Raw genomic sequence first — 16,161 nt, 5'->3', positions numbered from 1 at the left:
TTTTCAAATAACATATCATTCTTACCACGTACTGAAATGTATTGTAGTAACTAATAATAAAAAATGAATAATTTAATGTTACATATATTATACTGTATATTTTTATAACATTGTCATTTGTGTCTTAATTGTTTTCTGAACGCAGTAATTTTTATTATCGCAGAATTATATTTAGGAATTCAAGATATATCATTTTATCTCTGTTGCTTATCGAATATTAAACAAAGATGATATTTGGATGCACTCGGATGAAATTTCTGAACGCAGCTATGCTCTGTAGTTAGCGGTTGTCATTATCTTAATTTTCAAATGACACAAAAGCATGTTGTGTGCGTACTCTGTTTTTATGCCATGTCTGTTTTCACCATTAATTCGAGTTTATATATCCATAGTTATTAACTAATTATTATAAAATGTATAAATACTAGTTAAATTTAATTTTATAACACTAGTTATAAAATCTAATTTAAAGCGACGTTTATACGACATTACGTTAGTAATTAATAACTATGGAAGTTGTTCAACCTCTAAATTTTTTAATTAAAATTATTTTAAATTATATAGAGACAAATCAAAATCGTATTTTAATTGTTTTATCGCTTTTATTAAAATTATATCATACTATTAACAATTAATATGATTCTTAATTAAATCGATTTTTAACAGATCTATTCATTCAGCCCCGATTTCTAAATAGATCAATTTCGATCGGTCCGACTCAGGAAACAATTCAGAATCGATTCTTTAATTGACAAGATCGATTCTTTAATTGAGAAGAAAAATTTAATTAAAAAATTTTTTGTTTTAAAATTATTTTGACTTAATTAAGACATTTGTAACGTTTAAATAATGAACAGTGAAATACACGTCTTTAACAAAATTATAAAATGTTTTCTTTTTCAACCAATTTTAAAACTTTATCTCATTATAATTTTTCAATGGAGAGTTTATAAAAGCAAATGATGATTTAAAAAATATTGACAATAAACTATTATCTTTTTTAATATTTTTGTCAAAGAAGATTTAAAAAAAAAATCATTCGAAAAAATTAAAATGGATTCTTGTTTTTATTATTTAGTGAGCTTGTATTTTAGCTCATTCTAAAATTCTGCAAAATTAAATAAGTACGTATATTTTCAATGTTTTGGAAATAATAAAAGAAATCAAGAAACAATGTACAGAAATGCATCATGCAATTCTAATTATAAATGCCATTTTAAATCGCCATTTGAATTGCCAGTAGAAAAAAGTACAGTCATTTGATTCATGTCTATTAGACCTGTAATATCTATGCATTTTTTTAATTAAAAATTATCAGAAATGGCTGCAATTCATCCAGGGCAATTTATAAAACAAATCATGTCAGTGGCGCCTTCTATTGAGATGATTACATGTTATTTACTGCTGTCTGTTGTTCATCATAGAATATGTTATCAATTGAGCATCGTTATAGATAAATAACATTAAAAATGTATGTACAGAATTAAATTAAATATTCTTTAAAAATTAATCCCTTTTAATAAGTTTTATTAATTTACATAAATTAAACATATATAATATAATCCATCAATACTTCCATCTCTTTTTATATAAAATTTTTACGCTTATAAAGCCTTAGTAGTAATTGTCTTTAATAAAGCATGATAACAGTTTGCACAATATAAGATGTTTTTAGATTAAGATGGCTACTCTCAGGTTTCTCTCTGGTATATATGTAGATCGATTTCATTGATAATATGTTTGTTATCAACAATAGCAATAATCAATAATACGTTGTAATAGATGGCGCCACTAATAGGGTTTTTTCCCCATTGATGAATTCAATACGTGGCGCATGCGCTTCGATCGACTTCTCCGGATTTCTCCCCTAGACAGGTCTTTTTAATCCCTTGGTTTCTTTCGTTGGCTTCGCTAAAATATGAGGCAGTGATGGAGAATCGTTCAATATCTAAGAAAAGGAAGGTTAGCGATCTTCAGAATTTATCATGTGCAATACGTAAAAATATTCTCATTGTTGCAATGCGGGAAACTTGTGCGGCGATATTTCGCCGAAAATTTGATGAACGCGATCATTGCGGTCCGCGGATGTCATGGATTCCAACGTCGTTCTCGCGTGGATTTCTCAACTCACATGTTCTTTTTCAGAATTATTTAAAATATATATTTCTAGTAGATGGAATTCGATATATTGTGATTTCTGTAATATCCTGAAATTACTTATTTGTGTTTGCATTATATTTATTTCAAGTATAACCTATAAAATAAATTAATATAAACTTCCATTAATTAATTTTTATTTACTTTTCCACTTGTATAATAAACAATATAACAATTTACTCCTGTTATAAACTTTTATGATACAGTTCTCTTAAATATAATGGATTATTTATGTTAAATCTAATGGATAGTCTAAATAAATTAAATATATATTTATGCTATTTAATGTAAAGAAATTTTGTGTTTTATAGATGTGTATTTCAGATTTTTTTATTTTCAGTTTGTAGGCGATGGTGTCTTCAGAGCAGAATTGAACGAGTTCTTGACTCGTGAACTCGCCGAAGATGGCTATTCTGGTGTAGAGGTCCGAGTGACACCAAATCGAACTGAGATTATTTTACTGGCTACCCACACACAGAGCGTACTTGGCGAAAAAGGCCGTAGAATCAGGGAACTGACATCTGTGGTACAGAAGCGTTTCAACTTCAAAGAACCTCAGAATGTTGAGTTATACGCAGAGAAAGTGGCCACACGTGGTCTGTGTGCCATCGCACAGGCTGAATCTCTTCGTTACAAGTTGATTGGAGGTCTTGCTGTACGAAGGCAAGTCAGAATTTTATCTGCTTTCTTTTCATTTATCTTACTCCTAATAACATCTATTTATTTTATTATTTCTAATTATATCTTTTGTAATTTTCTTTAAATATTATTTTATTATCAGGGCGTGCTATGGTGTTCTGCGTTTTATCATGGAATCTGGCGCGAAAGGTTGCGAGGTCGTCGTCAGTGGCAAATTACGTGGTCAAAGAGCGAAATCGATGAAGTTTGTTGATGGTCTTATGATTCACTCGGGTGAGCCAACTAATGAGTACGTGAACACTGCCACCAGGCATGTACTCCTGCGGCAAGGTATGATTATCACATCGATTGCTAACAATGATTTCCATTGAAGCGTAGAATCAAATTTGAGTCGATAGAAATGTGTTTGTACTTGTTTTACTCCCATTTCAATGCATAGTTTTTATTTTCAATGGAATCTTCTAAATTTAATCTGCATTGAATTGATAGTTTCAATGGAAACTAGACCAATGTAGTAATGACCATATTCAGCAAAATGTTTATTTTGCAACTGTGGAAAGTTTTTTTTACTGAGATTATTCTTCTAGATGTAAAAGTATAATTAGCACGAAGAAAACTTCCTAGTAATTTCAAAATAAATATTTTGCTGAATATGTTCATAAAAACTTGATATTAGAATGTATATATATATATTCATTTTATATCCAATTTATTTTATGAAGTCATTCGTGTTTTTCATACTGTATGTTATATTTGTAATATATTTTAGGGGTATTGGGAATCAAAGTCAAAATTATGCTACCATGGGATCCCAATGGCAAGAGCGGCCCGAAAAAACCTCTTCCTGATTATGTATCGATTGTGGAGCCGAAAGAAGAGGTTCCGCCATCAGTTCCAATCTCCGAGGTGAAACCTTCAAAAGACATACCCCAACCTACTCCTCTCGCCGTATAACAGTAATTTAAATGCATTTATATGCATTTAAAAAATAAATACAAAAAATAAGATTTGTGTTGTGTTTTATTTCCAATATTTTTTCAACATATTAAAAAAAGGATTCATGCTAGGTAAGAATATCTATTAAAGAGAAACTTTTATTTTTTATTTAAAAAGATTTATTAATATTTTTCACAATATTTGCTACAGTATACCCGATAACTATTTTCATTTATAAAACCATTCTGAATTATTTTTAAACATAAATATCCAAATATCCAATAGAAAATAAACAAATTTACATTAGAATAACAATTGGTAAATAAACATATATGACATATATTAAACATTAAACTTATTCCAGAGCTTATCCCAAAAAGTGACAGGTCAACCATTCCGTGTAATTCAGAAATATAAATTTTAATAACTATTAGATATTATACACAACACTCCCCAATACCACAAAACTGTTCGAAATCAATCAAAAAAGAATTGATACTTAATCAACATTGAACTCCTTAATCAGTGAACTTCATTATACACCATTATCTTACCAGTTACAAATTTATGGTTCAAAATTACACTTAAATCATAAAGTTAATATATGTGCATAATTATATTTCTATTAAATATAATGCCTTCTACAATAAGCCATTAGTCATAAATCAGAAATTAGAAGCTGGAATTGATCATTACAGTTGTCAATTTCTAGCTTCTAATTTCTGATTTATGACCAATGGCTTATTGTAAAATGGCCATTAAATTTAAGACTAAAAAATAGAATCCAAAATTTAGCAAAGTTATTAAGAGTTAGGTTAAATCTTTAAAACTTATAAATTTTATATTTATAATTAGTACAAATCCTCACATTTTCACTTAACATTTAGTAAATGAGCATAACTGTTAAAGTAAGAAATTGTTCACATACTTTGATTGTTTTCACAGATATTTCAAATCATGTAATTCACATAACATTCACTATGAATTTTTGTGTCTGCACTCACTTTGCGCTAACATTAATTCATGAAAGCGTCGCTGAGTGGACCCTAGAACCCTAGGAGATCTGTCTTTGAGAGACAATATGAGAAATAATTGAAGAATTTAATATCGTAAATAATATAGATATTATTGACGCACTGGCGCCATTTGTTGGGTCAGAGAAAGCAGACCGTCGATCATTCTCCGAACAATGTCCGGCACGGCCGGTTTTTTGGACACCGAACTCAATCCGTTTCTGAGTTCGTAAAATACATTACGCGTGAATGGATTTCTTTGAGATGCAAGACGTAGTTTCAAAAACTGATAATAGACAAAGGGAGTCAGTAAACCGGCGCGTCCTCTGTAAAAAAAATATAAGAAAGAGATGTTTAAAAATCGCAATATTATTTCTCGATTATAATTTATATTGCATGGATACGACTATAAGTCTGTTCTTTGTAGCTAAACTAGTATACTAGCACTTGTTAGACTTAAAATGAAGTAAATATATTTAATAGAAATTTTAAGCAGTTCACTAAAGTGACAAAGAACATAATTAATCGTGCACGATACATACGTGAATACTAGAAGAACGGTAAATGGCAAGATGATGATTTCCGATAGAGCACACAGACGAAGAATATTCCGTGATTGAAATTCCACCAAAGATATTAACAGACGAGCGCCCCACCAGCTATTATGTCCTAAACACTGAGACAGAGATCACAAGTTCAACTTACATTCTTATTATGACTATGCAGACTATGCAGACAATCGTATAATTTTTTTGCATATGTACATATTGCATAATCAGTCTGTTTACTTACATCTAGCAATGTGAGAGAATAACTAGCCATATGCATCAGAGCAAAAAGAAAAACTGGTGTAAGCACCACTGTATACGAATTAGTTCAGGATTCTATCAATTTTATTATTATTAAAATAATTCGCTCTTTTACCTCAAAAGTGACATAAAAAAATTCAATTCTCAGGAAAGGAAAAAATTTTTTAACTTGACAGAAAATTAAAACTAATCAAAATAGATATCGACAAAAAGAATATACTTTTAATACAATCAAATGTCATTTCTATCATTATTATTATTTTGATCCTTAAAAAAATCTGTTTAAATTGCGATTTTTTTTAAACTATTCTTTTTTATTTGTGCCATTGTGATGATTTTTATGAAGTTAAGTTAGTTATTAATGTCCGATATGCTAATTTTGTACTTAGCTCATTCATAGTAATAAGTAATTGAAAGTCACATTTTGTTTAGTTATCATTTTTGAATTAAGAGAGCGATATGAAATATTTAAGAAATTACTTGAACAGACTATATAAATATGAGAAGGATACATGTAACTGGCGCCGCGTACAAAAATATCAAGGAATAGAACAAATAGTGGCACGAATCTTCCAACAGCAACGTTTCCAAAAATTGTCTTGTGAGCTGAACGCGGGGAACTCTTTGATGTAGACGTAATGCACTAGTTGCCGCATTATTCATTAATACCTTATAATATATATTATAGGGATTCCTGAAATAAAATCGTAATTTAATTCTCTGAGATTGAGGTAAGGCTATTTGATTCGCTCAATTATATCCCTTTGGAATTAATGATAGGTTTATTGAATCCATCTAATAGATCTCTTTGTAGAAAATATCAAACAATTCTATTTTTTTATGTTACATTTGCACAAAAATTAGGATTATTCTTGTTAAAACTAAATTCTTAACATTCATTCTTTTTTGTCATTTTCCTCAATTTCAAGTTCTTTGAAATTAATGCCTTTTAACTTTTAAAGGATAAAAATGTAACAATTTTTAAAATCTTTCAGTTTTTTTTTTTAGTAAGATTTGTTATAATTCATTATTTCATTATTATTATTATTATATTATTTCAGATATTATTATTATTATATCTATTTCAATGCACGACAAAGTTAAAAAATTTAATAACAAAAAGAACTATAAGAGAATTATAAAAGAAATAGAAACGCAATATATATTATTTATATTGTCATACATATTATTTCATGCTTTAAAATATGTCACTGTCTCAGCTCTACTATATAGTGATCTTCCTATCTTGTAGATCAACTATATATATTAATGGATTCCATAGTCACTAACTAATAATTATGTTTTGGCATCAGATTCTCAAACAGGACACAAGTTACCATCAAAATTACATCAAAATGACTTCAAAATAATTATTAAAAGTCACTTTTCAATCATGTTTCATTTTAATGCCATTTTGATATTATCAAGATTTGTTGTTCTGCTTGGATTAAGGAAATTCATAAAAAGTAAGTGTCATTCTAGCTCTAAAGTTATGAAAGATATAAGTACCCAAATATAGGAATAATGTAACCAATGGTGAATATTATGGTGAAGAGTCTGGTGACCCATAATCCAAATTTAATCTTATTGTCTACAATATGCTGTTTCAGGGCTGGCCATCCCTTTTCGATTTGTGGCGACGAGTCGCTGGATCCGCTGCTTCCGTTATCCACCATCCTGAAGCTAAAAAGAACAGAAATAAGAGTAAAAAACTATTTAAAAAAACCATGATTAAAAAAAATAATTATGTCAATATGTATACAAAACATGTTTGCATTGAAAACTTATTTCCTTGAAATTGATTATATATCTTAAAACAAGGTAATAATTATAAAAATGAGCAAATATATTAGAATATTTACAATTTTATTAATCAATATCTAATAAATTTGCTCAATTTTATGATTTTCATCTTGTTTCAAGATATACAATCAATCTCTAGACTGATGCAACTTTCTCCTCTCAGTGGAAATATTAATAGAATTTAGGGTTGATTATATATCTTGGAACAAGATGAAAATTACAAAAGTGAACAATTTACTGAAATTTATTGAAATATTTATAATTTCATTGATTAACATCTAAGAATCAATTGTGTATCTTAAAAATTACAAGTGGACAAATTCATAAGATGTTAACCAATACATAAAATTACAAATATTTTAGGGAATTCACTTTTATAATTTTCACTTAATTTCAAGATCGACTCTCTCAAGAAATATTAATATTGTTGAATTTCGGAAGAAACCTGTTTTTTAAATTTATTTAAATAAGCATGGAAATATGCAGACCTATAGAATCATCAATCAAAAAAAAAAAAGGTAGCGCCTTTGCGTATCAAAAACATTGCGCGTTTCTAAAGTGAAAGTGGCAGGCTTTTTACGGGAAAATTTCTTTTTGGATGAGAAATGAACTCACGAGCCATTAACGCGTGAACGGCAACGAGCAAGAATTTCGATTTCGAATCCGATGTCTACAACGTGTGTAAGCAATTTTTTCTCTCCGTACGCAGCGCGACGTCACACGATTTGATCAGGTAAATTACATCGTCATCCGGATGACACCGCTGTGTTCGTATCATGAAGGCCTGATCTAAATCAGGCGAACCGAATTTTAATTATGCTTACATGCTGCACGCTCCGCACGACGACGCACAGGATACTCCAGTGGTGATCTACACGTCAGTGATGGCAACAAACAATCGCAGGAGTCAGCAGTCCACCTATTCGGAACATCTACGTGTCTAAACGACCCAAGAATCCAACTTCCGACAGCCTCGCGAATATTGGCGAATGAATATCGTTTCCGTATATTCCGTTTGCAGATGTCGCACGGTGTCTGCGACACGATGCCACCTTAAGTCAAAATTAGTAACTTTCAGATTCGACAATTAACTCGGCCAATAATTAACTTATCTGGCAGAATTATTCATTAGCAATTAGCAAATAATTAATTTTTAAAAGGATGCTAGAATAATGCGGCTGAACTTAATCGAGATTGATAGTACAGACTTTTAAATTCCAAAAATTCGATAATAGTGACATCTTTCATTTCTTATATTTATTACATATCATTATGTCTCACTCAACGTGTTTGTCTTGTCCTTGTCTAACATATTGCAACATCTCTTGAAAGATCAAATACCTACTGCTAGACTCAATTATTGCTTTGATTTTACCATTCCGAGTCTTCGTTCAGAGTTCATATGCTCTATATCTTTGGTCGCGTCACCGGAATCAATATGGTGACTAAGACTGTGTTTCAAAATTTACTGCTAGTACTGAAAACTTATAGTACACGACATAAACTATAGACTTTCAGTACTAGCAATAAATTTTGAAACACAATATAGATGTTCGCGTTAGAGCATACTATAGATCAATTAAAAACGTGCTTCATTTGCCTCACCTCAGGAGGTAGTACAGTTGGAGCATGTTACGCATGCATGCATAAGGATATATATATCCACACAACTTGCATAGCCACATGAATGTATGCATAAAGAAAATTACATCCAATCACATTTCTTCTATGTAGACACACGTAAAATGTGATTGAATAATTTTCTTTATGCATACGTTTATGCGACTATGCAAGTTGTATGGATGTATCCTTATGATTGAAAACATACTGTATCGAAAAAAGTATTTCAGATTCATTTATAATATATAAAAACGCATTTAATAAAGGCATTTTTGATATAAAAATATAATATAACATAATATAATATAATATTAATAAAATAAAATAATAAAATAAAATAAAATAAATAAATAAATAAAATAAATTAAATAAAATAAAAAAGTAAAATAAAATATAATATAACTTTTATATTTATTTATTAAAAATGTATTTGTTTTGTACAAAAACACTTTTCAAATAAATCGAGGTAACACAAAATATTCAAAATAAAACGAGGCATGTCCGCTGGGAGCAATTATGCACTGTAGCAATTGTCTATTGCCAATCACACCAACTTTTGCTTAGGAAATTTTTTAAATTTGTTTGAAGCGCTGTGATTGGCTGTGCGTAATTGAACCGAGGGCAATTACCATACACTCCGACCCGCTCGAGTAATCTCACGGATTAGATTAGGTAACACTTGTCCTTCGTGTCACTGAATGTTAGCACATGAATCTAACTGCACTGATGACTGCCGTCATCTTATTTGTAATCTAAGTACTTTCTTTTTAATTTGGAGCATGCGAACAAACCTTTTGACTTTAAGCGAGACTTAAAATTCTGTCTCGTTTTAATACGGAAGAGAGACAGAGACAGAGTTTTAAGCCTCGTTTAAAATCAAGGTAATGCAAGCTTCAGATTGGCTGTCGCAACAAACTTGCGATCACCTTGTAACTAATGTAAAACCGGCTTAAGGATGCTATCCCACAGTACGGAATTGGTGTAATGCGGAATTGGCGGAACGCTTGGTCGTGGCTTCATTCCGTTGATTCCGTTCCGCTAAAAGTGTTTTCCTATATCCCATGGCGCGGAATTTCCGGAATGCGCAATTAGAGTTGACCAAGAACCTTCCTGTAGATCATTTTCATTAAATCCACCGGAATAGCATTTGTCATTGGCTTGCATTGATCCTTTCTGTATATTATATATACGACATTCGTGTTCTGACCATTCCGATTTATCTGACTTAATTAATTACCTTCAAGATTATGTTGAAATTCCATTATCATTCTATTCTTGTTATTTACCAAATATTAAACAAGGATGACATAACATCTGGAGAACAGGTAGGAATCCGAATATGCCTCAGTATATTGATTAATCATGCGCTTGTAGGAGACAATTTTCTTCATTTAAACTTAACGAGGTTAGTTTTTATAAGTATACATATGTACACGTACACATGCAGGCATCGGCGGAATCTGCAAAAGAAATAAATTTGCTCAACAGAAAACGGCAGAATCGGCGGAATGAAGTCATGACCAATTACGAGTTCCGCTAATTCCACATTGCGCCAATTCCACACCATAGGACCGCACCATAAATCACCTATTGTGTATTCCGAATCGGATTAGCTTAGCTTATTTTTTCCTTAGATGTTGGCAGTTCCGTAACTAAACTGAGAAATGTTCCGAATCCATCGGCCGTTAAACTTAGCTACTGGCTTCTATTGGTTATGAATATATGACAGTTAATAAGGGAAAAAATGAATTAAGCTAACCCGGTTCGGAATATACCTTGTAAATCCGGATTTATACCCACTCTAGTCGAGCTATAAAATTTTTGTATTAAGGAAACATCTACGTCAGATGACTGCAGCTCTACAAGTTGAAAAAAAATGTAAGTTTTTATTTTACTTTTTTTTATTTGAATATAAAATCTATTGCAGCATTACCAAATTTAGCGTCTGTACTTTAATCCTGTAAAAGGATTTTTTATTTCGTTCAGTAAATTCGAAGATTTATCGATCTGCAAAGTAACAACAATTTGACTCTAGCATCCCCTTAAATTATACATTGTATTATAAGACGTTTTAAAACAATTATTAAAATGTTTTCGAGACGTTTTATGTTCGCATTTTGTTCCGAACATGATGGCTGTGTTCCAAAATTCACTGCTATATAAGTGCTGAAAATATATAGTATATACGTAATGTAAACTGTAAACTTTCAGTGCTGGCAGTGAATTTTGGAATACAACCGATGTTGTCTGGAAACTGCATATTAACTAATATTGTCAATTTATTTAAAATTTTTATTAGATTTTTTTCTAGAAGTTTTTTTCTTTTATTAGAAGATTTTCGGGGAGTACAAAAAGTTTAGAATTTTCAAGTGATTTTTTTCAAGTGATGAAAGAAGATACAAAAAAGCCCAGATTACAGTTAAAATATTGAGAAAATTGCAATATAAGGAATAATTTTCGAATAGACTTAGCAACAGTAATATTAAATGTATAATGCATCATGCATTGGCACATGTTGATATGCACATGTTGATATTGAATGCTTTTCAAGAACACAAACACAGTATAACATCCATTATCTAGGCTTGTTCGTATATTACTGCCAGTTGTCAATACAGTATATACTCCGTTTAACGAGAGAATGACCTTGGAAACTCATCCGTTTTGCGCAGATCTTCCTAGCGTTATACAGTGTTACGTCGCTTGTTATATACTTCGTAAATCGAAGTCATTCTCTCGTTGAACAGAGTATAGTATACGTGACGGGAACTATAGATTTCCAGTCTGGCAGTCAATTGGCTAATATACGAGCATGGTCCTAGATACTACAGGATCGGCTCATTAACTTCAATTAATTTAATCAACCGATTATTTGAAACTGACCAATCGCATTTGCTATAAAACAGAATTGATCAATCACAGTTGACATTTAAGGTTTGTTAAGAATCGCAAACTCCAACATGCTCCTACCACAGTTGCTACTTACTCTATCAACTGCATTGGAATAAGTAAGAGCTGTGGAATGAGTAAGAGCATATTAGAATATGTTGGAGCATGCGACGTGAACCTTTAATCGACTAATTCGGTTAATTGGAGTTAATGAGACTGGTTCATAGAATTCCAAAAATAAAAAGTGTGCATTTATTGATAAAAACGTAATTTGTATATGGGCTAAAAAAATCGTTTTAATAAAAGTTGAATAACATAATATCGAAAATAATAAATACAATTTTACAATAGTCCTTCTTATTTTTCGATAAATCTAACTCGAGAAAAATCGAGAAAGATCGAATTCATCACTCGGAGCTGAAGATGCACATGCGCCAATCGCATCAGCTGTTAACAGTAGCAAAGTACTTCACTTAGGCTGTGTTGTAAATTTACTGCTAGCACTTCTACTACTAACATATATCGAAAAGATCAGAAAGACTCAATCACAAAGAGTTTATAAAGAAAATCGAAGCCTAGCATTCTGATAGCTTCAGGTTGTATTTTATTGTCATTTTGCGAAGACCACTGTTCTGATCATTTAAATTTATTTTAATGCAAATCCACACATTGTACACACTCATACATTTTAGTGAAATGTGAAGACTATGAAAAGACAAGTGTTGAAATTATACACGCACGCACGCACGCACGCACGCACGCACGCACGCACGCACGCACGCACGCACGCACGCACGCACGCACGCACGCAGACGCACGCACGCACGCACGCACGCACGCACGCACGCACGCACGCAGAAAATGTATATTCAAATAACAGTCATTTCATTCTGTAGAGAATGAATATCTCAATTTCATAATATCGATGTTATAATTTCAGCATAAATCGAGTTGTATAAACGTATCTATATAAAGTGTCCTATTTTAATGTCCCTCCCCAAATAACTTTTTTATTTTGAACCCTCATTTTTCATTGCATACTGTAGCTTACATCGAGAGCTTTCCAAAACACTATAATAAAATATTTTTTCGTTAAGAACCTACTTCTCGAGTTATAAGACTTGAATGTTACAATACCGATGCATTAGCATTACGCAAGGTGTCTGATCGGTGGCTAAAACTTTTAAATGTTGTTTAGAATCATATCTTGAATAATATCTGTCGAGATCAATTGGAGGTTGTATTTCTTATTTTCATTTTTGTACTAAAAATTCATTTTTACTGTAAATAATGTTTTCTATATGGCATAAATCGATACAAGCATCGTTCTATTTTCATTACTCGTAAAGATAAAATTTCGTTTGACTCATATTCCTAGCGGAAACATTTTTATAAAAAAGTATAGAAAAACTGCATAAGTTGAGATTCATCAATTTAAAAATTTTGTAAAAATATTCGGCATACGTATGCGGAACCGCGTCGTCATACAACAGAATTTTTAAATATTTTTTATTAACATTTTTTATCATCAACTCATCAATTTTCTAAAAATATCATAAACAATTTTGTAAAAATATCCCATAAAATATCATTTCCTATTTCAATTTATGAAATTACCCTGAAAATTTCAAAATCCATTCGATATTGTAATAAGTTTCAGCTATTTTCGCACGATAATTCAAATTCGAAAAACTATAGAGAAACTATAGACGAAAGAAAAAAATAAGATTTTAAAAGTCCTGAAAACTTTATAATTCCGATATATTTTAATACGAATTAATTTTTCGTTTTGAAAGAAACACTTGACTAACTTATGTCAACATATGTTATTATATTGTCTAATTAAAATCATGTAAAGAAGGCGATAAGTTATAAAATAGATGTAATAATAAAACTGATATAAAATATGAATTGTATTTTTTCTTAGAGCAATGGATAGTACAATTAATTGAAAAGAAGTAGAAGCAAAAAATAATATAAAAAGAATATAAATAGAAATCCAAATGATAAGAATACTTTAAATTGAAAATTAAATTTGAAAAGAGGTAGATCTATTTGCAGTAAGAAAAATGTACTTGTAGAAGATATATTTCGTTTTGTATCTTTATGCGTCTTTTTAACATTTTAAAATACGTACATTATTTACGTGACAATAGTTTAAAAATGTGACAGTTGGAGCACCCATTCAGTAAGCATTACTGTAAGAAAAAATTCTTTGAGATGACTTTTTAAAGACTTTTAAAACCTCATTAAAATCTTTTGCAAATTATATTAAAAAATCATTCATAAAATGTAAAATGTCATAAAATGTTTTTCAAGACTGCGTTCTACAAAGCGCATGATGCATTTAATCCTTTTTCATCGAATATTAAGCAAGGAAATGTAATAAATACATTATATGTAATATGCGCCAAATCAGAGATAAAAGAACTCTTATCTATTATGCTGATGTGTCGTCTACGTTTCGGCTTTTAATTAACATTTGCTAAATCGTGTACAATATATCCAAAATTCTTGTTTCCGCTTCTCTTATTGCGTCCATAAATACGATATATATATCTATATTACGATTTATATCTATATATCTATATTACCAGAGATCTGACTGGCTTAAGCTTTAGTAACATTTTATTCTCCATCTGTGCTGTCTTGTATTTTGTTTTCTTCGCTCCAATAGTCTTTTATATTTGCGCCGTCTCTTTCAATTGAACTTTGAATCATTTCTCTTTTAACTCTCTTATCATCAGATACCAAGATTACGTATTCTTCCCCATATATCGTTCCACTAAATTTCGTGCTGCTTTCTCCTATATCTCTGTCAAATATATATTAGGTATTGTAAAAAGAAATCCATTATTTTTGCATGAAATTGAATGGAAAAATAATGGATTTCTTTTTACTACACCTAATATTAATTTCCTTCCTGATTCAATAAAAATCTCTCCTTTTTTGTCCTCCTTTCATTCCGCTGCCTCGCGTTTCATCGCGTTACTCATAGTATTTAAACGAGACTGATAAAATCGATATGTTTGCGCGTGTATGTATCAGTGATGCGATTCCGGGTCGCTTGCAACATAGTTACTAGCATGAAGAGGGCATAAGAAGATACATATACTACAATGAGTATCCGTGTATACTTGCATGCGTTGTGTATCCGTTTATGCTTTCTTCATGCTAATAACCGGAATTCATATCATTAGTGTGTGTATGTGTGTGTGTGTGATTGGTTTACCTCATGCTCGCAAAGATGGAATTATATAAGGTGAATCATTGCGCATAATGGCGGAATTCGACCAATCAAAATTGTATTAATTTGCAGTATTTACAGAACGAATCATGTGAATTTCTGTAACTGAACTCAAATTGATTGGTTGACAAATTTTTTCATTACTTTCAATCCATCCGTGAGGATGGTTCAGCTTACTTTTTTATCATGGCAAAGATTTGCACATTTCAGGCCGATTCCGGCGCGCTATTCCCATTACCGCTCGAGATTCGATGGCCGAGTAAATATAATTATCATTCTAATTAAAATGATGAAATTATATTTGCTTATAGAAGAAAATAGTTATTACGATATAGAATCCTCATTAGAGAATAGAGACTTTGTATGTAAAACATGGAATTTCCAGATTCACATATTTTCTGATTTCAATCTTCGCAAGTTATAGAAATTTCTCGAAAAATTTATAACAATTATTGAATGGTTTCTGGCAAGAATTATTATGACAAATGTTTTAGAAAAATGTTTTAGAAAATTTAATATTTGATTTTTTTAAGGAAATAAAAATTATTTTGCAAGAAAAATATTCTTTATATAACTTAAAATAACGTAAAATATGACCTCCGCACGTTTAAACTACAGACGCTCCTGAGCTAGAGCGTCATGTAAGCGGCTAATAACATCCAACGAATTTTTATTACAAATACGTCCTGAAATTAATTGCATAAAAAACAAATAATTTGGCTTATAATGGATTTATATAACGAATGGCTATATTTCGCTAGTTGTAAATAAATAACTTTTAAACGCGTATATACATCCAAATTTTTGTTCGAACATTTATTAGTTTCATTAGTATATACGAAAAATTTTATTTAATTCGTAATATTACCTTATCAAATTTATAAATAACTACAAAACGCAATTTTACAAAAGAATCAGGTCTAAGAAAGAAATTAAAAAACTTTTAAACTAATAAGAAACTTGTGCTCAAATTTTACACAGATAATCAAACATAATAATAGAGAACAATCTATAAAATTTTTCTATTTTTTTGTGATTCTTTTATAGA

General features: G+C 30.5%; 2 protein-coding genes across 2 annotated transcripts; one reads left to right on the top strand and one right to left on the bottom strand.

Moving 5' to 3' along the window:
• Positions 1-1,899: 1,899 nt before the first annotated feature.
• Positions 1,900-3,803, top strand: LOC105627115 (40S ribosomal protein S3-like). Its single transcript, XM_012208399.1, has 4 exons — positions 1,900-1,962; positions 2,498-2,820; positions 2,939-3,126; positions 3,566-3,803. Exons 1-4 carry the CDS (start codon positions 1,930-1,932, stop codon positions 3,748-3,750), a joined length of 729 nt encoding a protein of 242 aa, XP_012063789.1. The 5' UTR covers positions 1,900-1,929; the 3' UTR covers positions 3,751-3,803.
• A 1,054-nt stretch (positions 3,804-4,857) lies between these two features.
• Positions 4,858-7,230, bottom strand: LOC105627103 (Krueppel homolog 2). Its single transcript, XM_012208388.1, has 5 exons — positions 7,064-7,230; positions 6,067-6,248; positions 5,538-5,605; positions 5,288-5,421; positions 4,858-5,071 (listed from the first exon to the last, which is right to left on the bottom strand). Exons 1-5 carry the CDS (start codon positions 7,228-7,230, stop codon positions 4,858-4,860), a joined length of 765 nt encoding a protein of 254 aa, XP_012063778.1.
• Between the last annotated feature and the right edge of the window lie 8,931 nt (positions 7,231-16,161).

This window comes from Atta cephalotes (genome assembly GCF_000143395.1).
Source record: "Atta cephalotes unplaced genomic scaffold scaffold00001, whole genome shotgun sequence".
NCBI lineage: Eukaryota > Metazoa > Arthropoda > Insecta > Hymenoptera > Formicidae > Atta > Atta cephalotes.
This window is presented reverse-complemented; position numbering and strand designations above follow the sequence as displayed.

Coding starts and splice junctions, on each gene's coding strand:
- LOC105627115 (XM_012208399.1), top strand. CDS start 1,930: ATGGAGAATCGTTCAATATCTAAGAAAAGGAAG. Junction 2,821..2,938: donor GGAGGTCTTGCTGTACGAAG/GCAAGTCAGAAT, acceptor TTTTATTATCAG/GGCGTGCTATGGTGTTCTGC. Junction 3,127..3,565: donor GCATGTACTCCTGCGGCAAG/GTATGATTATCA, acceptor AATATATTTTAG/GGGTATTGGGAATCAAAGTC.
- LOC105627103 (XM_012208388.1), bottom strand. CDS start 7,230: ATGGTGGATAACGGAAGCAGCGGATCCAGCGACTCGTCGCCACAAATC. Junction 6,249..7,063: donor TACATTATTCCTATATTTGG/GTACTTATATCT, acceptor ATTTTATTTCAG/GAATCCCTATAATATATATT. Junction 5,072..5,287: donor ACCGTTCTTCTAGTATTCAC/GTATGTATCGTG, acceptor TTTTTTTTACAG/AGGACGCGCCGGTTTACTGA.